This window comes from Struthio camelus, chromosome 11, assembly GCF_040807025.1.
Source record: "Struthio camelus isolate bStrCam1 chromosome 11, bStrCam1.hap1, whole genome shotgun sequence".
Classification (NCBI taxonomy): domain Eukaryota; kingdom Metazoa; phylum Chordata; class Aves; order Struthioniformes; family Struthionidae; genus Struthio; species Struthio camelus.
The window spans coordinates 22,960,256-22,986,141 of NC_090952.1; the positions used below are offsets into that span (position 1 = coordinate 22,960,256).

General features: G+C 42.1%; 2 protein-coding genes and 1 non-coding gene across 4 annotated transcripts in view; 2 read left to right on the forward strand and 1 right to left on the reverse strand.

Moving 5' to 3' along the window:
• Positions 1-10,628, reverse strand: part of LOC104150615 (transmembrane 9 superfamily member 2) — a 35,026-nt gene extending 24,398 nt beyond the window's left edge. The window contains exons 1-7 of the mRNA XM_068957096.1: positions 10,258-10,628; positions 9,707-9,774; positions 8,273-8,366; positions 6,423-6,550; positions 6,070-6,199; positions 3,663-3,790; positions 1,310-1,421 (exon numbers count right to left, since the gene is read on the reverse strand). Coding sequence (XP_068813197.1) covers positions 1,310-1,421; positions 3,663-3,790; positions 6,070-6,199; positions 6,423-6,550; positions 8,273-8,366; positions 9,707-9,774; positions 10,258-10,374 — 777 coding nt within the window. The 5' untranslated portion in view covers positions 10,375-10,628. The remainder of the gene's footprint in view (positions 1-1,309; positions 1,422-3,662; positions 3,791-6,069; positions 6,200-6,422; positions 6,551-8,272; positions 8,367-9,706; positions 9,775-10,257) is intronic.
• Positions 10,629-12,098: 1,470 nt separating this feature from the next.
• On the forward strand, positions 12,099-25,735 carry RBMX (RNA binding motif protein X-linked). Of its 2 annotated transcripts, XM_068957099.1 has the most exons (11): positions 12,099-12,177; positions 13,071-13,354; positions 14,666-15,064; positions 16,497-16,622; positions 16,837-16,943; positions 22,360-22,531; positions 23,643-23,759; positions 24,092-24,206; positions 24,326-24,451; positions 24,542-24,630; positions 25,126-25,735. In XM_068957099.1, exons 4-11 carry the CDS (start codon positions 16,514-16,516, stop codon positions 25,431-25,433), a joined length of 1,143 nt encoding a protein of 380 aa, XP_068813200.1. In that variant the 5' UTR covers positions 12,099-12,177; positions 13,071-13,354; positions 14,666-15,064; positions 16,497-16,513; the 3' UTR covers positions 25,434-25,735. The 2 variants fall into 2 exon arrangements, with proteins under 2 accessions (XP_068813200.1, XP_068813199.1); XM_068957098.1 differs by lacking the exons at positions 12,099-12,177; positions 13,071-13,354 and having other exon boundaries at positions 14,728-15,064; positions 24,527-24,630.
• LOC138068826 (small nucleolar RNA SNORD61) lies at positions 16,693-16,765 on the forward strand. Its single transcript, XR_011143604.1, has one exon. It is a non-coding gene; the product is annotated as a small nucleolar RNA SNORD61 (small nucleolar RNA).
• Positions 25,736-25,886: the final 151 nt, after the last annotated feature.

Here is a 25,886-nt window from a genome sequence, read left to right on the forward strand (position 1 = left end):
AGCAATTAAAACTTACCTGCTCCATTACAAAAAAAAAAAAAGGGAGCAGATATTCACAAAACGTGTTACGCGTTTGTACTAACTAAATAAAGTTCACATTGCAATTCTGGATTGCAATTTATCATCAAGATTTAAACATAAATGTTAATAGACAGGAGGCTCATTCATGTAGTAAAATTAGAGAGTCTAAGGAGGACTGGATGTCTCAAGGGAAAAGTAACAGGATATAAGGCCTTGCACCTCAAGGTCACTGGTTCAAATCAAATTCAATTTGGTAGAATGAAAGCTGTTACCACATGACGGCTGCTTGGCTGCCTATGCAAAATAAGCTGGTGGTCTCAAGCCAGATCCTAGAAGATGGGCGTCTTACATCACAAGAACAACAGCGCTTTTAGGACAGGCTGGAATGGAGGCAGCAAGGTTTGAAGTAGCACAAACCAAATTATTCTCACTCCCACAAGAGGTTGACTTTCCAGGTTGGGGTAAAGACCCAGCTGCAAGTAAGCTTGATTTCCTCCTTCCTAGACTTATAATAGGCTGACTGAAACATAGTACTCTAAACAACAAGCAGCCACCTATTCAAAAAAGCTAGTGAATGAAATAAAGGTGCTTCAGAACGAGACAAAAAACAGCAACTCCACTAGAAAAACAGCTGTACAGTATGCTTACTCTAAATCAGTATCTGGAGACATTTTTTGTCTTTAACATTATATTTCTTCTTCATCATGAGACTCTCACCTCCCTAGTTGAACTCTGAAAACGTAGATTGCACCTCAAGGAAGGTAACTCTTCCAGTTATTCAATCTACTAAACTTTCAATTAGTAATAAAACAGAGCAAACTGAAGTCTGCATTTCTTTTATTGGTTTTCTTATGCTAAAAAAAGAGCTGGTTCTCAACAAGACAGTTAAGATAACAGTTGCAGGAAAAAAATCGAGAATATCATTTGACCCACAGAATCCTGAATGATGATGATAATGGAGAAACATGCTGTTGAACTCTCCAAATCAGGGATGTAGTTTAGAGGGGAGAAAAAGGATACATGCTTTCCTATCTAAAATTGGATGCCGGGACGGGAGGGAAAGTGAAGTCTTCTTTATTTATATATTTCAAGTGCCACTTAAACTTCTACTACTGGAAATGTAATTGTTTTGGGGAAAAAACAAACAAAACAAGACTGTTTTACAAGACAGTCCTTGAGCAATTTACACTGCCTTAATCCAGTTATGTCTATTAGACAATCATCCAGTTGTTTGGATCTCATTTTTGGGGGGAATTACATATTTGTATAACAGATTCAAGGTACTTACTTCAAATGTCACAGAGTAAGTGTAGATCAAATTCAGTTTACTGTTGAATTCTCCAGGAATCTCCATAGGTGGACCCTCACAACTTAAGTTGTTCTCATCTGTATGTTTGTAGCTAAGAAAAAAAAAAGTTAAATAAGATTTGCATAAACGTGTGTGTGTACACACACACACACACAATTCAGAACTTCTGAAACAGTCCTTGAACCACACCAGAACAGAACATTAGCTCTCACCAGCACTTGTGGCGAGAGCTTAAAATTGCACAGGAAGAGTCTTAGGGACCTGCAGCCTTGGATCACTCTCCTAGACTTAGTTAATAGAGGTCCAGAAATCTGAGCAGTTGAGAACAAACATTATAGATAAAATTGTTTCTTAAGCATGTGAGACAGAGGTAACAGACCTCAAAGGTGATGGAATGTGGTTTCACCCTACACACTTTTCTACCACGATCAGACGGAAATCCTAAGCCAATATGCTGCTCTGTTAACTGGGCTGTGAAGTTTGGAAATCCTTAACTGGTAAGATAGTAAGTTTTAACACAAACTACGCCTTCTCTGCCACCATATCTCCCGCCACATTTGTGAAAAGTTTGCGTTACTGGGGAGGGGCTCAATCTCACTGTCAATAAGGAAGACAAGGAATTTCTTATGGATCTCTAAAAGGTTCTCACATTCCCTCAAGAGTCACGGGGAAAGGGTGTTTTTGGTTTTGGTGGATTTCCAGGTGTCTCATTTTATTTTTTTTTTTTATACAAGGGAAACAGAAATGACTGCGAACCTTTCTTTTTTCCCCTTAATATACAAGTAGTCTAATTTCCTCCCTCTTCAGGCTTGTGTACGCTGAAAATATAGAATTAGTCAGTGCAGTGTTATAAAGTCCATATATGCAAATCCTTCTCTGAAGTACCCTAGAAACACTGCAGCTGGAGAAGCACCAAAAAAAAGTCACAGAAACCTTAAGTTTTTCTTGAATTCACTCCTGTGAGCCTCTTGTAACAACAGAAAATAGCTTTCTTCTCATACCCTTTTGGGCAAGGTGTATTTACCCAATCTAGCTAAATAAGTCTACTTTATATGTATTATATGCTATTAACTGGCCCAAGCCACAAGACAATAACAACTTTCATGAAAGAGTTCAGGTGTTCCAAACAAAAATACTCCACCAGGAGAGCTCCAAAGCTGCACAGCAAAACACCAAGTCAGAAAAGGACAAAATTTAAGGTTTTATGTGCAACCTAATTGTGCCCCCTTGTGGTCTGCACTACTGGTGAACAAGCAACTTATCCCAGTTATTTTTCAACCATTCAGTATATAACTGATAAAGGGCTAAAAAGGGGAAGGTTGGTAGAATCTTCTTGCCGCTATCTGGAAGCGGGTGGAAAGGGACAGAACAAAGCTATGTAAGAAGCCTAATTCACTAAAAGCACATCACAGCATTGCAACAGAAAAACAGGGCACTACATCCAAGTCATGTTTCACCATACAGCAAGTCTATACGATTTGAGAAATCGTTGTCGTATAATTTCAGAACATAATCTCTACAGATAGTGGGGAAGAGTATAGGTTTTAAAAAAAAAAAAAAAAAAAGGGGGGGAAGGCAACTACTTTGATATTGTATAAATAGACTGCAGTTTTTAAATACAGGTAAGTATGAACTCTGCATAAACAGTCTGACAGAGCAAAGCGAAATAGTTGCTTAAATCTGTTTCTGACCTCTGAAACACGTTAACTCCTCGCTGGTTAACACAACAGCGCAGAAACTAAAAAGTTATTGTTTAAGAAAGTAAGTTAGTCTTAGATGTTCGGCTTCTTTGAGTATCAATATTAACCTGGTATTTCATCTGCATCTCAGTATCCAAACTAACACTCATACATTTATACAAAGACTGTAGATTTGTACAAGGAAAGTACATTTGATACACAGTGCAGCAAGACTAAGAGATAACATGGAAAACTATCACGCAGTTAAAGGATGTTTGTCAGTGTACCTGGAAAAAAGTCTTTTAAAAGAAAGTTGTTAGTTTACCACTAGATGCAACTCTATAAAAATATTAGAAAACGTCTATTAATTTTTTATGTCAGGTTGTAAGAGTTAGCAAAAGCAGCTTTGCCTCATCGGGAGGGACTTGGTACCTGTCATTCAACTTTGCTTTTCGAACGTTCCTTAGGCACAGAACTGTTCTTTGTAAATACAAGCCCAGCTGTGAACCAACATACTGAAAGGTTTACCACAGTTAAGAACAATCAGCTCTGCAGAAAGTCAAAAGCCACATTACACCAAGTATCATTTCTAAGTCTATAACTACTGCTAAGACTCCCTCCTGCTAGTACTTGCTGTTTTAATATGCAGTTACCTTTGTGGTCTCAGTCGTGCCATCACCAGTCTTGCACCAGGCCAGTTTTCATCCTTCGCACTATGGTACATGATTGTTATGTCAACATGGTTGAAGAGGTAGAAAGTGTTCTTCTTGTTAAACTCCGACTACAAAATACCAAGAGATTGGAAAACTTCTCCAGTAGGAGAGGGCATAACACGGTCACGAACAAAATGAGACTTGTCACATGAAGGAGCAGGAAAGAAGGGAAAAATACTTCAACGCTCACATTATTTTTTATGAAAGCAAACCCACATAAGTAACAGTCAAAAATCGTTAAAATATCACATCTGTGTTGCTGGTAAGATTTAAAGGCATCTGACACTATTTTTGTAAAGTTATGACAAAAAGCTATCAAAGCAAATTCAAAGATCCATTTATTCAAGGTACAAGGAACTCAGAATCACTATTGCTCCCCCCGACATACACACTTCATGGTAGACACTCCAACCACTGAACTTTACAAACCAGGGTCTGCTTTAAGAAAATACGTTTCACCTTCAAAAGCTACTCTGCTTCGTCATCTCTGTTGTCCCAGGAAACAGAATTAGGAAGAACTATATAAAGCTCACGTTCAAAATAACAGCTAATACCTGAGTTGACTAGGTTGACTTCAATTTTCTCTTCTCCTCCATGCTGTCATTATTACATTATTTTATTCGACTATAATTTTAATCTGAATGAAGCGACTAGGATGATAGACTGCTAATTGAGTTTCCAAGTAGGAATTTTTTTTTTTTTTAAATTGTGAATATTATCCTAACAGTCTTTAAAACATTCGAATTAGCTGTTTTCAAATTGCCGTATAACCTTCCTGTCCTGCCCTCCACCAAAATATTACACTGTCTTGTGCTAAAATTATCTGGATTCCATTATAACCCTGTCTTTAGGGACGTGTTCTCTGTAATTCCAAAGTAACAGTTGGGGAGATAGCACAATTTGTTAGCTGCATAAAAGTGAGGACTGTAGTCCTACATCTGTACAGTAACAACCCTTTCCCCCACCACCACTTTTTTAAAGGGATAATTATCTCTACTGGAACATATATTTGGGTATACTTCTAGAAGAGGATGTCCTCCTATGACCCCAGCACAGAGATGAGACAGTCATATCCAGTGATACATTCTTTCTTGCTCATGTAACAATCATTCCTCTAAAGCTATGCCATGTAACATTCATTTTCTGTACAGACAAAAATTGATTCTAGATGTGACAGCTACTCTGGCAGAGCATCCACATGACAGCTAACATACATTATTTGCACAGCTCTTCAGAGTTATACAGTACGAGCCTTCTGAGCACTCACTAGAAGACGTAACCATTGCCATGTATGAAGATTCCCCCACAAAAAAGCTGATCTTTTTCTTTTCTGTTGACTTTGCTAAAACCACTTCCCATGTACTAGCTAGCTTCCATCACAATATATCAGTATTTGTTTAACCTAAACACAACTTTCCCCATAGCCCTACAATGTAACATCCCATGCAAAGTACTATAGCTGAACACCTAAGTAAAACAGGTTATTCAACCTATAGACCATTTTCAATGGCCTTCTTCCTAGGCAGCCTGGGGAGTAAGACCTGGGAGCAGACTGTAGGCAGACTTGTTGTGCATACATAGCAGTTGATCTGCACATGCATGATAAACGCAGCACTTCCAAGAAGCATCAGACCTACTGAATACAAATAAATCAACTGCACTGCATATGAGCAGTAAGTCATGTAGCAGAGCAGACAGCTCTTCCTCTCACGGAGGAAATGAGCATGGTCCCTCATCCTGGGAGGAATAAAACTGAGCATCACTATTATATGAAACAGCACTAGTTCACCAAGCAACTCCAGGGATGACTGATACACCTCAAGCTGTTGTCAATATAATTCCCTCCCCTGTCACAGCTGTGTTTGATATTTTCCAGCCACCTGGGAAAATCCAGAGGAATCTGGCTTGTAATCTGAGCTACATAACTCTTGCAACTAGAACGTAGCGCTTACTTCTAGAGGTTCATTGGAAAGCTTCTATCTCAAAGCAATGAAAGAAGGTCTTGCCCACAGATATATCTTAGTTGTATGGACAGAGAATTAGTAAGTTCAAGGAGGAATACACACAAAACTTATTTCAGAAAAAAAAAAAAAAACACTCATATATCCAAAACTTTTATATGCCATCAATATAGCTTCATCTATATTGGTCAAGAACTCTATATGAAAAATTTTGTTATGGCGTAGCTGTGAGAACCTGCATACAGAAGAAGCATTTGGTTTTGTCAGTGTCCATGTTCTGATGTTTACAAAAACATAAGTTTTCTTTTCCTGAGACAGAACAGAACAATAAAACTCTAAATGAAATTACAACTACTATACTAAATTTATGAAGTTCCACCACTTACATTTATAACACAGGCATCTTTAACTCTACCATCTGGAGTAACAAAACATCCTATTGGAAATCCTGGATTACAGTATTTTTGTCCATCTTCTACGTCATAGCACCACGTTACGGGCATGTTATCAATAATCCTGGACAGAAAACATGAAGAACAGGTCCTCAGAAAAAAACCTACCTTATTGCATACTGACATTTTTACACTCATGTAATGCATATAGCCTTCATTAGTGTCCACAAGATGCACGGTAGAGGACAACTATTCGATAGAAGAAAGTCACCACCTAGAAAATAACTAATAGGATGTAAACAACTGAACGGCAGAAAAAGAAAGTCCAAGCACAGATCGTAACTTACCAGTGATGTTGATAATTCAACTGCATTCCTTTCTTCAAAAAAGCCAGTTTATTTTTGTCAACATTGTTTTCTGGGTCGTATGATCTTGTACAAACTTTCTTGCATGTTTCTGCCTTATTAAAAGTGAACTGTTACAAAAGGCAACAAAAAGAGTAACTTCAGTTTTGCTTCAAAAATATCTTTTTAGTCTTACGTTTAATATAAAGCTTACTTTTTTGAGAAGTTTCTCTTCCTTGCTATAAAAATTTTGAAGCCAGAATTTCTCACACAACTTTAACTTAAATTTCAAGAATTCTGTATATCCAGCATCAGCATTCTCCTTTCACATTGCTAAAAATCTCTATAAAAGGCCAGTAAGTTATATTCAGATAAGCCTTGAAGACAAAAACTGGGAATTAGTAGAAGAGGTATTGCTTTTCTCTTCAGTTTGTTTCATTTTGATAGTTCCATCAGGTGCTACACCAGGCTTTTAACAATACTCTTTGAATGTTTAGTGTTAATTTTAGCTGCATTTCCCCATGATGACTAAGTTACTAGATAACGCTGCCAAAACGCAACATGTTGCACACAACATCTGTGCTTCGAGTGCAGGCACTTCCTAACACAAAGGTGTTCACACATGCGTATCAAACTCGCATTCAAAAAACTGGTTTGAGTTTAGCTGTCAGTGAGCTAACGTTAAACATGATTGAAAATTCTAACATAGTAAAGGCCTAAGTGGTAACAATAACAAAGCATTTTTAAATTACTGTAGTGTACAGCCATTTCAAATAAGTAATTGTTCGAAAACTTAACAGTCTATTCAATGGTTACCTAACACAAATGGCCCATCATGCTACATACTTAAAAGCGCCTTATGGCCCGCAGTCATAAGATTAAGACTGCATTAGCTCAAGAAGTCAGGGAAGAAGAGACTTCTAAGAGCAGTTTACACATGGGAAGAGGCATCACCTCCCTAACAGTCCTACGAAAAGATGTAACTATTGCACAGTCCCTATTTGACTGAGCGGCAGTAGGCTCAAATTCTGCTGCCTCATTTCCTCAGAGAGATTTGGATTATCTAGCAACCCTCACACACAAACACAGCCAAGTTCTCAGTTTCCCCAGCAAATCCCAGCCTGGAAACTGCACTTGAACAACATACAGCTTTCAAGCATTTCATAAGCCACAGTCTGACTGTATCAGTAATTTTCCCCAAATTGATTTTAATTGGCCAGTATTTGAAAGATGCTACTTTTGGTCATTGTTAATGCAATGCGTGAGAAGCAAGAATATTTTATACCTGATCTATAAAATGCTTCCATAATTTTGTTTTATAGAAGATATCAAGTGACATGCATCAACAATGAAAAAATTAGTTTTAGACAACAGAAGTTAATTGTAAGCAAGCAAATAGAGGTTGGAGATGGACCCCAATTTAGCTACCCCTTCTCACCCTGGAAGTTGCACAACCAAACTGTAGAAGAAACAAGCGCTTGAGCCACCAGCTTACAGCCTCTTGTATTAAGAGTTAACAATCTAACGATTTCAGATTACCTAACACACTAGTCTAAGCCCAGTTGTTCAAAAGCTTTTTCACGTACAGTCTAGCTGGATTTCTCTAACACAGAGGATTAGGAGAGAAGAATGATTACTGACTCAGCTGCCTAACTTTAACTAGCCATCATAAGATGCCTTTGGGGTGAGGGTTTTTTTTGGGGGGGGGGGGGAGGGGGAGGGAAAGTGTTTTTATTACAGAGATAGAAAATCATCAACTCTTCAGTTACATCCTGAGGCAAGATTACAGACATCAAAATGACAAAATGATAGCTATCAAGTTTAAACAGGATCATGTTCAAGGATAAGATAACCTTATATGGAGATGATGCTATTCTCTCCCCAAACAGTACTTGTCCAAGATTTTCTGACGGCCTTTTTTCTTCTGTATCTTGACAGAAGTCAAAACTGGAAAAAAGTGTAACAGATCACCTTTAATTGATAGGTAACTCTAAATATCAGCCTAAATCAATTTCTTGAGTTATATCCTTAACATGGCATTCCTCATGCTTCTTTCGTTGCATCAGCCATCGTTAGTAAAAATTTGTCTCCCTATGCAAATAAGTTTGGCATTTGCTATACTGAAACATTTCTATTTTGATATCAATTTTGCCCAAGGCGCATCATAACTAAAGTGTTTTTAACAGAACTCACGATGTTTAATCCAAGCACCCTTTTCAACTGACAATTTAAACAAGGCCGAGGACTGTTCTCTCCTCTTACCAAAAATAAAAAAAATAAAAAAAATCCAAACAAACCCACACACAGAAAAAGAACTAATCCCCCTTTCTTAATGGAGTTTTTATAAATAATATTTAACATGAAACATGTTCCAAAGAAGGGAAGTACTTTTAACATTAACATGTAATATTTCAAGATGCTATTCACTGACTCTTTTCTGCTATGTATACTCTGAAACGGCTGAATACGGGAGAAGGTTACCATTCCGGATCTTCACTATTTACACATATGTAGCAGTAGGTTATGAAAAAAGAAGTCCACTTGTCACTGGTGAATAAGTATCTGTCCTCAGTGTGCAGACCTAAATTCATTGGCTTCCATAAAGTTTAATGCAAGCAGGAACAGTGTTGGCTTCTTTGAGCTACTCCCCAGTCTTTCTGCCACTGTTGTTCACTGCTGCGTTACACACGGTAAGAGCTACAACACTGCCAAGTTTCTCTCTTCTCTACGCTCAACAGCAAGACTCACAATCATAATGGTTACGTATCATTGTTTAGTAAGCCTACAACTAATCCCAAAGGCAGGTAACAGTTTTCACAGGCAAGAATCACAAAGAAAAAGCATTCAAGAATTAGATATAGAGCTTTCAGGAAAAAGGAGAGTAACAAAGACTTTTCTTCTGATTTCTTCTCTTTGCCACAAACGAGGAACACAAAGCTCCTACCTTCCTAGACCTGATGAACAGGAAGGACTTTTAAATGCGCCAGTCTACATACACTAAATCCAAAACCGGGCTCAAAAAAGGCGCCCGTTAGAAACCCACTAAGAAGCCTCCTCTTTACCAAAAGGGGAAGGGCGAGGATGATCAGGAGGCAGAGGAAACAGCCCTCTCAGCCTTTGCACCCTCTTGTATTTCATTCCTGCCGCTGAGCGCTGGGTTTACTCTTCTATTCGTACACCCACAACAACATTTTCAACACACATACGCGCCACGTCAAGTTATGAATTACTATCGCTTTCAGGACAGAAAACGTGCTTTTTTCCCCCCCGGATCGTGAGGTACTTACGCGTCGTACTCGTAGGGCAGAACCGATTCGACCGAGTCCAGCCTGTTCACAAAGAGCTCGATCAGGGACTGAAACGTGGGGAAGAGAAGGGGAGGGGAAAAAAAAGAAAGTATGAAAATACGAGTAACAGATGCGCAGCATACACGGAACGTATCACTAGCTGGCACGACGGTAAATAACGAAGCGTAAGAGAGGCCGCTTCACCGCACGCGGCCGTTACCACAGAGCTCTGACAGGCCCCGACGGCCGCGGCCACGCCGGAGCCGCCCTCGCACGGCAGCGGGAGGCGGCAGCTCCTCCCGCCCGGCCCGCGAAGAAGGAAGCGCCCCTGAGCGACCCGGCTGGCGCTGACTGGAAATTTAAGGGGCAGAAGGAGTTGTTGCCCTCCGACGCCGGAGCTCGGGGTGCTACGATGGACCGGGCAGCAAGGGAGAAGGGGGGAGGCTGACTTCGCGGAGCAGCGGCTGCCCCTGAGATGGGGCCACACGGGGAGGGCGGTACTCGGCGGCCTCCCCCCTCGGCACGGCGGGGCCTCCCGTGAGGGCTCTCACCTTGCAGCCCTCGGTCTCCTTGCCCTCCCCGCAGAAGCTGACGGGCGCCAAGCCGGGCAGGTAGAAGGCAGCGCAGAGAGGGACCACCAGCAAGAGGCCGGCCGCCAGCAGCCTCATCTTCCGGCCTGAGCGGGCGAAGGTAGCATGAGCCCCGACGGCAGCCGCGACACCCACCCCCCCGGCCAGCGGCTTGCGAAGGCGGCCTTAGCCGAGGCGGAGGCCGGTAGCGGCGGCGTCACAACGGCGCAGGGGCCGCGGCGCCTGCGCGCTGAAGGGGTGAAGCCATAGGCGCCATCTTGGGGCAGGGCGTCCTGAAGGCGCGGCGGCGCTTCTCCTCACGGGGGCGGCCGTTGGCTGCCGGCCGTTGGGGCGGGCTGTTGCCGCCCCCTCGGCGGGGAGGTGGCTGTCCCTTTCTGCCACGCTCCCGCGTGTCCCTGTCACCTCCGTCCTTGCTCTTCCTCCCAAGCATGGCTCTTACTCCTCTGCTCTCACCCTGTCTCCCCCTCCCCCCGCACCTAACACTCGGCTACGCTCTGTGGTATTCTTTATTTCTATCTAGTTTCGTGGTAAATCCTGAGGTTTTTTCCCCAAAGTCCCCTCTGGCGACTCTCGGCCAGAAGAGGCTGCAAAGCCTATTGGAGAGGTTGGCAAATACAAGCCATGGCTAGAAGCTGAGCATCCTGGCGAGACCGATGCTCATACTGACGCGTTAGACTAAAAGCGTTGCTGTCAACGCAGAGCAGACAACACCTCTACCTTCCTCTCTGTATTTCCCACTTAGAAGCTGCTGCCTCTCCAGTTTCTCACCTACCCCCGACATTACATTTGCATTACCCATGCAAAACCACCATGTAAAACCGTTTTACCCAACTCCTTAGGCAGTAGCGAGCTGCCCTTTCCATAGGACAGCACCAGGCGAACGAAGGGGAGACAGTAATTCTTGTATTTCTTTTCAGCTAAACCTAGAGAAATTGAGCGGTCACTTCAGGCAAAGCTCAGATATGGGTTAGAGACTTGCGATCCTATATTGCTAAACTACAGATGGCCACAATTAGATCCCAAATAGGTGACTGGGGAAAAGCAGGTCATGGAGTTGCAGTATGGAAACAGTGGACAAAATCTGTGCCAGCAGCTATTGGTTTATGCTGCTCTGATCCACTCGTCTTGAGGTTCATGCACAAAAGGTATTGAATTTCTATAAATATCTATGAATTGGTAGCTGTCCAGAGGATTGATCTTTGTGCAGACTGTCATGGAAGTATATCTATCTGAACTGACTGAACTGATTTATGTTCAAACTGAGCTTGCTAGAAGATCGAGTTGTTTGATGAAAATATGCAGCCAGGTATGAGGGAGATCCATACGACTGCACTTCAGATGAAAAGGTTCACAGTTTAAATCCAACTCTGTCGTTAATCACCACAGGGTCCATTCGAGAGTGACGTTGTAGGTGAAAGCTACAAAAAAACCTGCATAAAGTGGTCTTGTCATGGAAATGTTGTCTCTCTCTCCTGTTTCCGTCTAGAGTGTTCGTTTTTATGGTTGTTAGTGAAAAGGCATGAAATGATCTGTTGTTTGTATGTATGCGGGTTTGTCAGTAATTTACTTGATTGCATTTTTCTACTCTTAAAAACACAACGAAAACTCTCTAATCTATAGGAATGCAAGCAGTGTTGAAGAACAAGTAATCTATACTGGTTAGATAGGAATTGTCTCCCATGTAAAGGCTGTTGAGGTTTTCCTTGAATCTGTTTCCTTGGCTCTTCCTTCTAAGTCTGTTTCCTATTTTGTAGGGGCCAACATTAGGACTTAACTACTATCTTAATTTCCCATCAGAAGAATCAAAGTTGGGAACTGATCTGCAAAAGAAGCTGTCGCGGCTCTGTATTCTTGACCTTCTTACTTAATTGAGCATTACTGGTAAGTTTCCATTCAGATTTCAGCTTGTCTCCTGAAGATTTTGGAAAATTTTCTACAAAATACAAAGTTGAAAAAAGGAGGGGAGAGGGAGAAATTAAATATCCTCTATGAAAAAGATGTATCTCACTGACCTTGGAGCAAGACCATACATAAACTGTGTAATGGAGTATAGAGAAATACCGTTCCAATTTGCAATGTACATGGAAACAAAATTTTCATGAGAAGCATGATGAAGATATCTTTTAGAGTAAATGATGGAAGAATTTGGCCCTAACAAAACTAGGGCAGCCATGTTCAAATGCCACATCTTGTAATTATTTTGCTGCTAATCACATCTAGCTACATGTACTGTACTTGTTAACAGAATGTTAAAATAATTAAGCTTAGCATTACCAATGAGGTATTGTACTCTTTTAATCGGAAGAGAAAAAAAGAGAGCTGAGTTTGCATTGGCTTTTATTTCCAGTTACCTGGCAGGTGGTCAGCGAACATACCAGTACATAGAATTATACAGAGGGACTTCATACGTAGGACGGGGACTATCTTTAGCATGTTTCTTACAGTGACTAATAATTCACTTTTTTTCACTACCTATTTCAACCAGGGAAACTATGAAGTTTAATTTTTTGTTTTTTTTGCATTGAAACTGGAATTTGAACCTATTTTTCACATTATAACTGGATGAGTATCTGGCTATGCCAGTCTTCAGTCTCTGCAATGCTATCACGTGCAGTGCCCTCGCACATCCTCACAGGAGGTCCTCTTTTCCTTTTCCCACGCACAATACTAGCATCCACAACCTCTTAGCATCTAGGCTGGAAAGGTGATTCTCTTTTAAGAGCACACTGCAGTCCAGAGAAATATTTGTATACCTTCTTTTGTATTCTCAACAGGTCTATGAGGTAACGTTGCCTTCTGCTCTCACTAATACATGGAGCTGCTGAGTGTCTGTAACTGAACAGAGGAGACTGAAAAACCGAAGAATAGAGTCTGATGTTCTCTGATCGGGGTATGCAAATTATGAAGCCCTGTGACTGTAACTCCACTGGGCAGTACTCATTAAGAGGCTACATATTCTGTGCAACCCCTCAGAAAGCAAAGTCTGAAGAATACCACAAAGGAGAATAGAAATCACAGAGGAGCGAGCAATGCCTCTCCCATGCATTAAGCGAATAAGGTAATACGCTGGTGGACCATTTTCTTTGTCTCCTATGCCTGTAAGACAACATGGCCTAGGAAACTGAGACATCATTTCCGAGTGCTTCAACCCTACCCACCTCCTCCAGCTCCTCCATGCAGCTGGGGCAAATAACAGTGTGGGAGGGGGTTAGAAGGGCACTAGGTGTAGATGGAAGGGCAACATTTTCTTAATACCTCCCAGCTATGATATCTGCAGGGAAAGGGATCCTAGTACGTGCAGGTGAGAGCCTGAAAAGGTACTAGGCAGCACTGCTTACTATACAGCACAGATACCCTTTGAAGAGCCCTAGAAAAGCCACTTGGTGACCTGAGACAGCTGATGCAGGTGCAGAATAGGAACATGAGGGGTCTGCAGAGACAGCTCCTCAGACCACACAGACATCCTCAGCACAGCAACCCGCAGGAATGCACGAGGACTGGCCCCTGGCATCCTCTTACTCACACCTGGGATCAAGAGCTTCACTCGAGTTTCTCTTCTAAGTCTCCCGGTTAATATTAATGGGACTTCAGCAAGGGAACAAGGCGCATTAAGTAATTTACCTACAATACATCCTGGCATTGTTCCCTCACTGCACAAGGATGAGCTAGGAGCTACATTAATTCCTGAAACGTTCTAGGAACCTGCAATTCCTTCGACTTTGCATCCTGTAGAAATTAAGGGTCTTACAAAGAATGAGAATAGGTGTTATGTTTAGGTACTGGCTACCAGTTTTCAGTGACAGTATTCACAGTGCATATTGATTTTCTGTAAAAAGGTGAAGAATGGAGAAAGACAGACTTGCAAAAAAAAAAGCAATTCTGCTTAAAAACCACACAAAGGAAAACACAATCGGACAACTTCCCGTTTGTTGTCAGTTACTTTTAAGAAGACATCTGAAAAATCTGGTTTTGCTTTTAAATTAAAAGATTAAGTGCTATGTAGACGGGGTAACTCCAAGAGCTTAAGCCTTGTTGAGTGACTAATATCAGTTCAGCCAACATATAATTTAAAACAATGAAAACAGCAATTTTCTATATCCACAGATCTCCTCCTAACTTTCCCATTTTCCGCTATCAAGTTTAGTCAATAAAAGAAAGTAGCCGCAATTGAATTTCATGTATAATTTAAAATGAGATAGTTTGAAGTGACATACATTGCTTGTAACACTAAGTTTTGCAATAGTTTAGCTAAGCTTATTTCAATTTACTATCAGTCTCCTAGAAAGCAGTATTGACAGGCACATTAATTAAAATCAACTACAACTGCCTTGAGAGTGTTTTAGCTAAACTGCGGTAATCTCCTGCACAGATACTTCCACAAGACTAAACTGGCCCTGGCGGGAGTTATTTTGCATCCAAAGTGAAGTAACCGCTGCTTTGGGGGCCCAGTTCGGGAGCAGGGCAAGGACAGCGAGGGAGCCGAAGCGCCTCGCGGCTGAGAGGCCCGGAGACAAAAGAGAAGCCCCGCTCCGCGGCAGGACGCCTCTCCCGGCTAGGCTGACAAACCCACGCTGCCCGTTTATCGCGCCCCGTCCCCACGCAGGACGCGGAGCTCCCGCCCGCCGCCCTCCCGCACCTGCGGAGGCAGCGGCCGCCGCCGCCGCCGCCTGCATCCGGGGCTCCAGCCGGCCGGTGACGTCAGCGGTATAAAGGCCCGCAGCGCCTTTGTTCGCTCTCATTGCGCAGTTGCAGTTCGGTCGGAGCGGAGGTGAGCGCTGCGGCGCGCGGCGAGCAGGCCGGGGGCTCCGGGGCGGTGGGAAGCGGAGCCCCGCCGGGTTGGGTGCCGCGGAAGGCGGCAGCGTGGCGGAAAGGCCCGGCCTGTGGGTGAGGGAGCTGCGCTTTGCGCGCATGCTGCCTTGGGCCCGAGGCCGGGCGCGGCGGAGCCAGGCCTGCGCCCCTGGTTGCCTGCCCCTGTGCCGGCTGGAAAGAATAGCATGGCTGTGGCGGGGCGCGGGGGGGGTCCCAGTCGCGTGAGGCGCCGTGGCCGCCATTTTAGGTGCGGGGGTTCTCCTCGGGGCCCCGCCGCATGGTCCTCTTTCTCCATGAGGAGGACAAAGAGGCGGCGGCGGCGGCCTGCTCTTGAGGGCCGGGCGGATAGTTCGAAGCGGGGTTGAGGCGCGCGGTCTGGTTCGCGCCGAGGCGATGGGCCGGCGCTGGCAGGGAGGAGAGTGCCTGCCAGAGGTGGCCGCCATTTTGTGGAGGCGCCTGCAGTCCGCGGAGGGTCTGACGCCCCCCCTCCCCCTTTCTTGCCCCCGTTCTCCCGACCAGGTGCGGGCCATCCCGGGGGCAGGGACGGGGCCGGCCGCGCGCGCCGCGGCCTCCTCGGCTGCCTGCGCAGCCGGGATGGTTCGGCCCGCCCCGGGCTCCCGCCGCCCTCGGGGGGCTGCTTTGTCCCTGTGCTCCTTGTGCGCTGAGGGAGTCGCTCGGGCCCTCCTCGTGCGCTTTCCCGCCGCTGGGCTGGCGCCGTGTGGGTACCGTTGTCCATAGGCGGCAGGCATTTTGCCAGGAGCTTTGAGGTTTTCTTTTCTTTTGTATTTGGCGGGTTCTCCACCCACCCCGGCCATGGCCTTGCTGTGTAGGACTGCAGTGGTGGGGTGGCGTCCCTTCAGGCTGATATGTGATCTAGGCCAAGATTTTGGTGTGATGTCAGTATATTTTGAATAATGTAAAGAATCAGCTTAATTTGAAACGTTGATAACAGCTGACTTAAAATTTGCTATTTTGTTTTATCTTGACATAATATTTCTTGATTGATCTACAGCAGGATTTGTGGGGAGGGCGTGCTAGGTTTATCATTGAGGACAAAAGCAACAGGAACCCTGAAAGGCTTTTCCATGCACCAGTACTATTTGATCTTAAAACTTGCTGTCTCTGCTTTGGTTCCCTTTTCAAGTAGAAACAGTTAACCTTGAAATAACTTACATAATGTGAAGAAGTAACTGTAGGTACTACTTTGTCTAGTTGCTTCGTTCTAACAGTTGTTTCTTACTTTGTTCTTTATACCTCAAAGCTCTTAATTGACATCTTGTTCAAGAGAATTGTTTGTATGTTTGAGAAAAGAAGTTATGTTCCATGGGGCTGTCTGGAAGTCTCTCTTGTAGTGTAATGCTTTGTTAATAACAACCTTATGCTTTTAACAGGTCATTACGGAATCAAAATGGTTGAAGCAGATCGTCCTGGGAAACTGTTCATTGGGGGCCTGAACACAGAGACTAATGAAAAAGCCCTTGAGGCTGTGTTTGGCAAATATGGGCGCATTGTGGAAGGTAAAAAAAAAAAAAAAAAAAAAAAAAACCTGCTTGTAAGACTGATACATTTAAAAAAAAAAAAACCTTAGCTGTGATGAATTTTGTGGTGTTGATCATCTGAAATGATGATGCTCTCATGTCCTCTAAGAAGTTCTGAGCTTAAAGGTTAAGTAAAGGTTAAGTGTTACTGTCTCACTACAGAAAAGAGTAATATATAATTTTATATTTGCAGTTCTCTTGATGAAAGATCGTGAAACCAACAAGTCCAGAGGATTTGCATTTGTCACATTTGAGAGTCCAGCAGATGCAAAAGATGCTGCCAGAGACATGAACGGAAAGGTAGGAATTACAGCCAGTCATATGTTGCCATTGCTCCTGACAAGCAATATTGATCCATAGTGTAGATTAATAAAACCTGGAAAGATACTGCATTGAAAGATCCTGGAGACAAGTCATAATTCAAAACTTAGCAACACTATTACTTACTCTATCTCCATGAAGCTGGAATCACTTTCTTCTGACCCTTGATATGACCAGAGAAAGTAAGGTCTGGCTGTCAGTTGTATGTTTGTATGTGGTGTTTTTTGTTTGTTTTAAATTAGTGTTGGAGGGCTTTCTAGTAGACAGCTTTTTTTCATGTCTCTTCTAATTTTTTATTTTATAGTTTTTGACTATAGTACTGTATAAATGGTGTTTTAGGGAAGTGAAGCGTTGGAAAATTACTAATGCTTCCCTTAACATGAGTTTCATGTGACCTGCCTACCATGCTAAGTGTTGATACGCTACCTATTAACATGTAGGTATCTTCATACGTTTGTGAGTTGCATCGCCAACCCATTTGGCATGTATGAGAAGCATCTTGCCAGTTACTGTGAAATAATTTTAGTTAGCTAGTAATGGAATTTGCTTGTTTACACCCTACAGTGAAACTATGTGATTAAAGTGGAAATACATGTTTAATGTCTTTTTTGAAAAAGAGCGAGCTTGGAGCAAGAGTTCTGAGATTGACCTTGGGGTAGCCTATAGGAGGGTTATAGGCTATTGTGGTCTCTAGAGGTCTCTTTCAGCATGTGCTTGAAAAGCCAAATGCAAGTCTGCAACTTAATGGTGAAGAGCTGGCTGTCTTCATAGAGGTGCTGTCTCTTTAGACAGTGCAAGCAGTCATCCCGGTTAACTTTAATTTCAGGCTGTGATTGGTCTCTGCATAATCTGAACAGTTGTGTTAAGGTCAAACTGAATTGGACTATGAAATGCTGCACATATAAGGTGAAGAAGCCTCTGCTGATACGCTGGAATTAAGAGAGAGTCAGGCTCTTGATAGCCTTACGTCTTGTTAGCGTAAGGCATTGAGTTGAAGGAAAAACGTCAGTCATTGCAGAGTCAGTAAGTAAAGCTTTGTGAATAGTTTTACTCTGAGAATAAGAAAATGAGCTTGCTAGTAAAATTTTCTTGTTGTATTTAAAGTTATAGCAGACTGTCAGCTGTGTACTTAATTTCTTGGTGTTTGTGGATGTTCTCACAACAGCTTGTGCTACCTTCTTTGGAGACTTACTTCCTCTTTAAACAAGTTAGTCGCTTTTGTGAAGATGGAGAGTGACAACTGAGATAAGGTCCTTTCTGTACCAGTCCAAATAGCTTTAAAGGTGCTCCTGTTACTTGAATTGACCTCCAATGTGTAGTTTGCTGCAGTACGGAAGACTTGTTTGCTGCAGTTCCTAGGCCCGGAATTGCCCTGAAGTAATCATTCAGCTGTACCTTTGTATAAGGTAACTTCAAGCACTAACAACTATTTGACACACTGGAAGGAATTCAGTTGCTAATTCCAAGAAGTTTGTGGAGTGCAGCTCTTAAATTAAAATCCATCTGAAAATAAATCACCAACTGTTTTGGATCTTGAATGTTATGGCATGTGCCTTGAACACATTGGAAACCTTTAGGAAAGGAATGGTTAGTAAAATAGCTGGTTCGGATTTAATGTTTGTGTCTACATGTTTTGGAATGCACCCTTACTTCAAGAACGGCTAGGAAGTGCTGCCTTGTGGGCTGTCATTCTCCATGGCTTCTGTCTTAAAGTTACAAAGGTGAAAGTATCTTCATCTACTCTGGACTTACAGCAAATAGTATATGGAAAAAAATCCCTATTCAGCATTCAGCTAAGAATGATCTTAAATCATAAAGCTTCAGGTATTACTGTGTACAGTTGCACATTCTGTATTTATCTTATTTCAATCATGGATATCACAGACTTGGAAGATGATTGTGAGGTGGTCTCTTGTCCTCATCGTCAGAAAACCTTCTGGACAACTGCTGCTCGTGCTTCAAAGAGGCTCTGCATCTCACATCTGAGGAGTGATGCTTTAGGCATGCTGTTGGAAGAGGTTCTTCTGATCAATCAGAACTTGGAATTTTTGGGACATTCTGAAGTGATGGGTTAGAGCTTCCAGGCTCATTAGGCTTCCACGCACTTGAAGAGAAGATGCAGAAGCAGTGTGCAGGCAATTTAAGCAATCTGCTTATTTTCAGTACTTTGGGGACAGAGTTCTGTATCACCAGCCTCTGGTTCATTCTGTCATTCCAAAGCAAGCCAAAGTTGCAGCCAGCAGAAGGGACTGACTTGGATAAATTCTGTAAATCTGCAGTTCATCTTTTTTATCTTTGCAGATGTTTAGGAACAGCATATGTCGTCTGGTGTTTTGTTCTTCTCTGGGTGGAGGGTAGGAAGGGGGCTAATGTTCCATTCTAAAATGGAGCAAGCATAGACTAGTTCAAGCATGCTTGCTGAAGATTAATTTCAGTCCTGTAGAAAGAGGTCAGAAAATGCCTGGGGGGGCAGCGGCAGCGATCTTCACTTAAATTACTTTCTCTGCAGAATCGGATCTAACTAAACTTGTCTGAGCAGCACAGATGATGCATCTAGACATATTTTATCGTAGCAAAACGTTATCCTCCTTAAAGAACTTTAACTGTATGGTGGTCAAGTCCACATCCTGATGTTACGGAAGAACGGTATCTGGACACAAGCGTGAACGCTACAGGTGGACGTTTGTGCAGTAGACTGTTTTATGGTCTTTGGGTTTTGAGCCCTGAGGACAAAATGGGCAATTAAAAGAGAAAATAAGACTTTAGAGGAAACATCCTGGAGGAGCCAGAGGTTTAATTCAAGTGAAGACTTGCCAAGCCAGTTGGACTGTGCTAGAGGTTGGCGGCAAATACTACAATCCAAATGACAGTCTAAACTGCATTTAGCACTGCAGAAGGTTATCCCTCTCTAATCAACAGGAAAGAATTTCCAGAAGTGATGGAACACAGAGAAGCTCAGCCTGGTGTAAAACAATCTTCAGTTCTTGAATATATGTGGTGAATGCAAGCCCTCTTCCTGTACAGTCAAGGAACATGCAGAAATCAGTCATTGCAGTATCAGCAATGAAGTGATCCATTGGAGGGGAAAGCCCTGCGTGGTGTAAGGCTGCAATTTCTCACCAGCTTTTTTACTATTTCTTTGGAGTATTTGAATTCTGCCTCAGTCCCAAAACTTTCCAAGTATGTAGCCCGTTTAACTTTTCTGTTGAAATCTGGAGCCGTTTGCAGGACAGCTCTTTAATTCTGTTTGAGGTTCCCTGGCTCACCCTTACAAAGCTGTATGGATTATTCATTTCACATACAGGAGTTACAATTGCCAATCATGTCTTTATCCTTAAACGGATCTGTATAGTAGATCTTCCTGCTTTTAGCACCCAGCTGATTCAATTGTATAGTGGCCAGATCATATTAAAAATGCTACCGTAACACTCTGAATCAAGGTTGTAAACGCCAGCAAGTGAGTGTTTATACTGACGGCTGGTGCTTTGGGCCTACTGAGAAAATTCCTTGCTGTGAGATGGCTTGTCTGAGTTTTATCTGCTCAATAAGATGAGACTTTTCGTCCTTATCTGTTTTGAGAACCTATAAAATGAAGTTGCCCCCTTTCTTTTAAAATAGGACAAACTTTGACAAATGTTTTTTCCTAGTTACTGGAGAGGAAAAAAACTTTCTTTGGACCTAACAAAAGGTCGTCTTGGACCTTCAGCTTAGCTTTTTTAAGACTTGCTTGTATAAAGCAAGTTTCAAAAAATAAAAAAAAACCCTATATTTTGCCTCAGTAAGATGCTTAAGTGTAAGGCAAAATGAAATAGGAGAAATGGTTAAGAAAACTGTTCTTCCTTACATAAAAAGAAATGAAAGGAAGAACTTGGAACTGGATCCAGGTGTTCAGAACCCTGCTAGCAGGAGGGGTGGTATTTGGTTTCCAAAATTCAGACAAGCTGCCAGGAATCTGCCATGAAACTGAGGACAGCAGTTGTTGTCATGATGGCAAAGCTTAAGGCTTCAAGCCTGTTTTTTCCTGTTATGAGGAAGATGACTAAGAAAGATAAGAGATGATGACAATAATATTAAATGATAAGTTCCAGTGATTATAGGTACAAATGCTCACTCCTGGAATATTTCAGCTTGTTATGCCAAAGGCTCTTTGGGGAACCTTACATTCCTAAAGTATTCTTGTTTAGTCAAAACCAAAAACAATATGGTTTTGCTAGTACTCTTTTCCCCTCACAGTGGACTGAACTGAACCACTGGATATACACAGAGCTTTTTCTCAAACAGTAGTTATCCCTGTGTGTGCTGGTAGAGTACTTGAGCTGCTGCAATGGATAATTGCTTCTAGAAAAGGTTTCAGGGAAAAAGGTTAAAACCTCAGTAAACAACTACCAGCAGTCCAGAGTAAAACATTACTAGCAGTCATGTTCCTGTTCATTTATTGCAGCAAAGAGAGGCAATAAACAATTCTGCCTGTGTAATTCATTAGTTTTCCTACTTGAATTCAATATTTAACTTCTAAAAAGGCAAATAAACCATGTTTGCCATGATAGAAGTACAGTAACCGAAATGGCAAATCTTCTGTAGGGCTTGTGATCTTGGCTCTGTTCTAACTAGCGAGTGTGTGGTGACTGACAAATTATACAGAAATTTGCTTACCCAAGTTGCGGTACTGAATGTGCCTTGCCACCTGCTCATATATGAGATATAGTAGTTGGCCACAGAGTTCCTGTTATTGCAGGTCTAAACTCAAGAAACAGCTTCCACTTCAAAAAAAAAAAAAAAAGATTCCACTCTGGGGAAAAAAATCAAGTCACAGAATAAATTGTGGCAGTCACCTTTTTGAATATACAACTTGAAACAGTAGAAGAGGTGTGAACTATCATAATCAGTCTGCACTGTAGATGCTGAAATTACTTTTAAATACTTCAATGATCACCATTTTATCAGGACATCAAGAAAATGTACTAAACGGCCTCCCCATTGCCAGAAACCCCAACTGAAGCTAAGATATCTTCAGCTTAACCCTATAACTACTGGCACAGTCATAGTTTGGTACAAAAGTCCATGGCAAATGAAAATAAATTGGAGATCATAAATCATATTTCATTTACAGAATAAATGACATGGGGCTGCCGTAATCATTGGACACTTGTGTTTTGACTGAAAGTCCTTTTTGATGCTGCTCTAGATTTTTTCGTCAATACCACAGGAATGAAGTACTGTAGAAATTAGGCCCAACGTGCTGCTGAGTACATGGGGACTAATACTGAAGACTTGAATCAGTTCTAGAGTTGCTCTAACTTTATAAAATGGAAGCCCCATAATAGTGAAACAAGAGGGGCTTAATTTAAGAAATACAAACATGACTGAGCAATAAGTAAAGCAGCTTCTTCTTTAGTCATTAGATGGGAAAGCAATTAAAGTGGAACAAGCAACCAAGCCATCCTTTGAAAGTGGTGGCAGGCGTGGACCGCCACCCCCTCCACGAAGCAGAGGTCCTCCCAGGGGCCTTAGAGGTGGAAGAGGCGGAAGTGGCGCGAGAGGACCACCTTCAAGAGGGAGTCACTTGGGTATGTATTTACCTATCTCATTATATACTTGGACAACATACAAGACAATCTCATTGGAAGATGACAATAATCCTACTGGAAAAAAACCAAACAGCTGAATAGTGCACTCAATGTTCTTTATTAAAAAGGTGAAATATGATCTCGGCAGTTGAGTCAAATTTTTTGATTAGGCAAGCACACATTAAGAAAAGGCTTCCAAATATGAAGATTCCCTTCTACATCTAACACTCCACTTGACTTTTGGCTATGAAAGGAAAGCAAAACTCCTGCCCTGCACGTGAGAAAGGAAGCTTTCTGGTATTCAAGTCGAAAAAGTGATTCTTCCTCCAGGGAGAGGGAACTGCCTTTCGTTCTTACTAGCAAGAGGTCTAAACTCATTAAATCGTAGCTGTTTAAATGACTGATCCTTCCAGATCATAGTGGGGATTTGGGAAGCTAAGCCTTGTTTGTTGTTTAAAAATAATAGCCTGTTGAAGCTTTTTGAAGTAGGAAAATAGAATACTTGATACTGGATATCCTTTAACTTAAGATATATCTGTTCATTCAGAGACTTTTCAGTATCAAAGCAAGCTGTGACTTAAAAATCAAAACAAGCAGCACCTGAGGCATAACTAAAAACTGTATAGGCAGAGAAACCCTGGAAATACTGAAAATTCCATTCTTGAAGAGTCTGTGTACTAGGTCCTACAGACTGTGTAGTGCCTCTGTCCCCCCCCCCCTTTATGTAGGATCTTCTCTAATGCATCTTCCCAGGTAGCTCTTGTCTTCTGAGAACTGTAACTTGTTGACATCTAAGCTGTGACTGATTTGCAAATATCAGTTGTCTTTCTCCCTTTGTGCCACAGCCTGTGGTTTTTGGATCGCTTCTGTAAGACAGTTCTTGGCAGGAATGTATTTAGAGTGTAAAAGTTAATCTGGTATGCTCTCAGTTCTGCCTGCACATCTAGCTGTGACCAAAATACAAAAGAAAGCTATTCTGAGGTCTAATGATAAGTTTACTGTTGATTGTGTGGTGATGATACAGAGCTTAAGGTTATTGCAGTTCAGATAATAGGGGCATACAGAGGAGTATCACAGAAGTAATAAGTTGGTGCGCACCTTATCCTTCTAGGGTCTTCTCGAGGGCCACTTCCTATGAAGAGAGGTCCTCCTCCGCGAAGTGGAGGTCCTCCACCTAAAAGATCTGCGCCTTCAGGACCAGTGCGTAGCAGTAGTATGGGAGGAAGAGGTAAGGACTTGTGGAATTACTGTCTTGCAGAGTCTTGTAGCACCCAGTATGTCTTCAGGCGCTGATGTAAATTACTGATGACTTCAAATCTGCTGCTTGTCTTTACTAATCTATCAGTTCTCTTCATAAAAACATCATTTTCATGCAATTTGATGAACATGTTCCTTTAGTGCCTCTTTAAATGCATACAAGCAGAACCATAAAGTAACGTGAATAGAGGCTACAGCGATTAAGTCTTGAAATCGTTGTAAACGGTCTGCTAATACTTGCCCTGGAGTCTTCTGTGTGGCTGTTGCTAATTAACTTTTTTAATTTGAACTGCTTCTTTTAAGCTCCTGTGTCACGTGGAAGAGACAGCTATGGTGGTCCTCCTCGCAGAGAGCCAATGCCATCCCGAAGAGATGTCTACATGTCTCCAAGAGATGATGGCTATAGCACTAAAGATGGGTAAATTCTTTTACCGGTTCAGTGTGGCTTAAAGTTTGTAGTTCCCCAGGTAAGATCCATGATCTTAGTGTGACATACAGCTAATAACTCAACTCTTTTTTTTTTTTTTTCCCCCCCAGTTACTCAAGTAGAGACTATCCCAGTTCCAGGGATACACGGGACTATGCGCCACCTCCACGAGACTATGCATATCGTGATTATGGTCATTCCAGTTCACGTGATGAGTACCCCTCTAGAGGATATAGGTACCTAGCATAGGATTTTTCTCCACATCAGTTATTTTTGCCATGATTCCACTGACTTGTACTGAGTCTCAGTAGTCTTTCCTCTTACAGTGATCGTGATGGATATGGTGGTGGACGTGATAGAGACTACTCAGATCATCCAAGTGGAGGTTCCTACAGAGATTCATATGAGAGTTATGGTAAGAATACAATTTGAGGATCATGTATTAACTTGTACAGATGTCATAAAATCCTGATTTTTACTAGGCTGCTCATGTTTTAGGGGGAAATGGCACACCTTTTTTCCCCCCCGACAGTGAAAGTGCAGTTGTTGGTTATCATTTGATCATCTTGTTAAATAAGCTATAAACTAAAGAAGCAAAGTCTACAGTTGAGAATTGCAACTCTCTCTGGAAAATATGGCTGAGTTTCTTCTCTAAAATAACAAGCTGTTCTGGAGTACCCAGTAAAGAGCCTGCCTGAATAAACACCGTCTTCATTCCTTCAAAGTCTTTAAATCCACTCACTGCCTGATATGCAGCCCCCACTTTAAATACCCCTAACATGGCAGATTGTTCTCAATACATACGAAAGAGTAACAGTAAGCATTTAATACAGCAGTTCTGTAACTTCAGATTAAAATTGTTATATATAACTTATAGTGTTGCCATATTACCTGACCGTTGACCCTGCAGGTAACTCACGTAGTGCTCCACCTGCACGAGGGCCCCCGCCATCTTATGGTGGAAGCAGTCGATATGATGATTACGGCAGCACACGAGATGGATATGGAAGCCGAGAAAGTTACTCAAGCAGCAGAAGTGATGTCTACTCAAGTGGCCGTGATCGTGTTGGAAGACAAGACAGGGGTCTTCCCCCATCCATGGAAAGGGGCTATCCACCTCCTCGTGATTCATACAGTAGTTCAAGCCGCGGAGCACCCAGAGGTGGTGGCCGTGGTGGAAGCCGATCTGATAGAGGTGGAGGCAGAAGCAGATACTAAAAACATTCTTAAACTTTTGGACCAAGACAGATTACTTCTCAAACAAACAAAAAGTGGAAGTTGTTCTATCTTTACTACCAGAGGACTACTAAAAGGAAAAGTTGTTTTTACCTTTTTTTTATTGTTGCCTGTTAAGTTTTCCCCTCCATGACTTTTATGCTTTTGTGAGGAAAAGTTAAACCAATGTTTAATTTCATTTCAGAATTGTTAACATTTCTTTCAAAAAGCAGATGTTAAATGTATAAAACTTAAGCTGTGTACTAGTGTTGTAATTTTCAAAGTAAAGTTTCCCTGAAATGCCACACTTCCCATCTGATTTTCCTCATGAATGGAACAAGCAGTTCTTAAGATCTTCCACACAACATCCAACCATCTAACATGGAGATGGATTGTTCTACATATTCAGCCTCTCCTTCTTAAACAAAGTAGTTGCTTGTGATTTGGAGGGTGGTG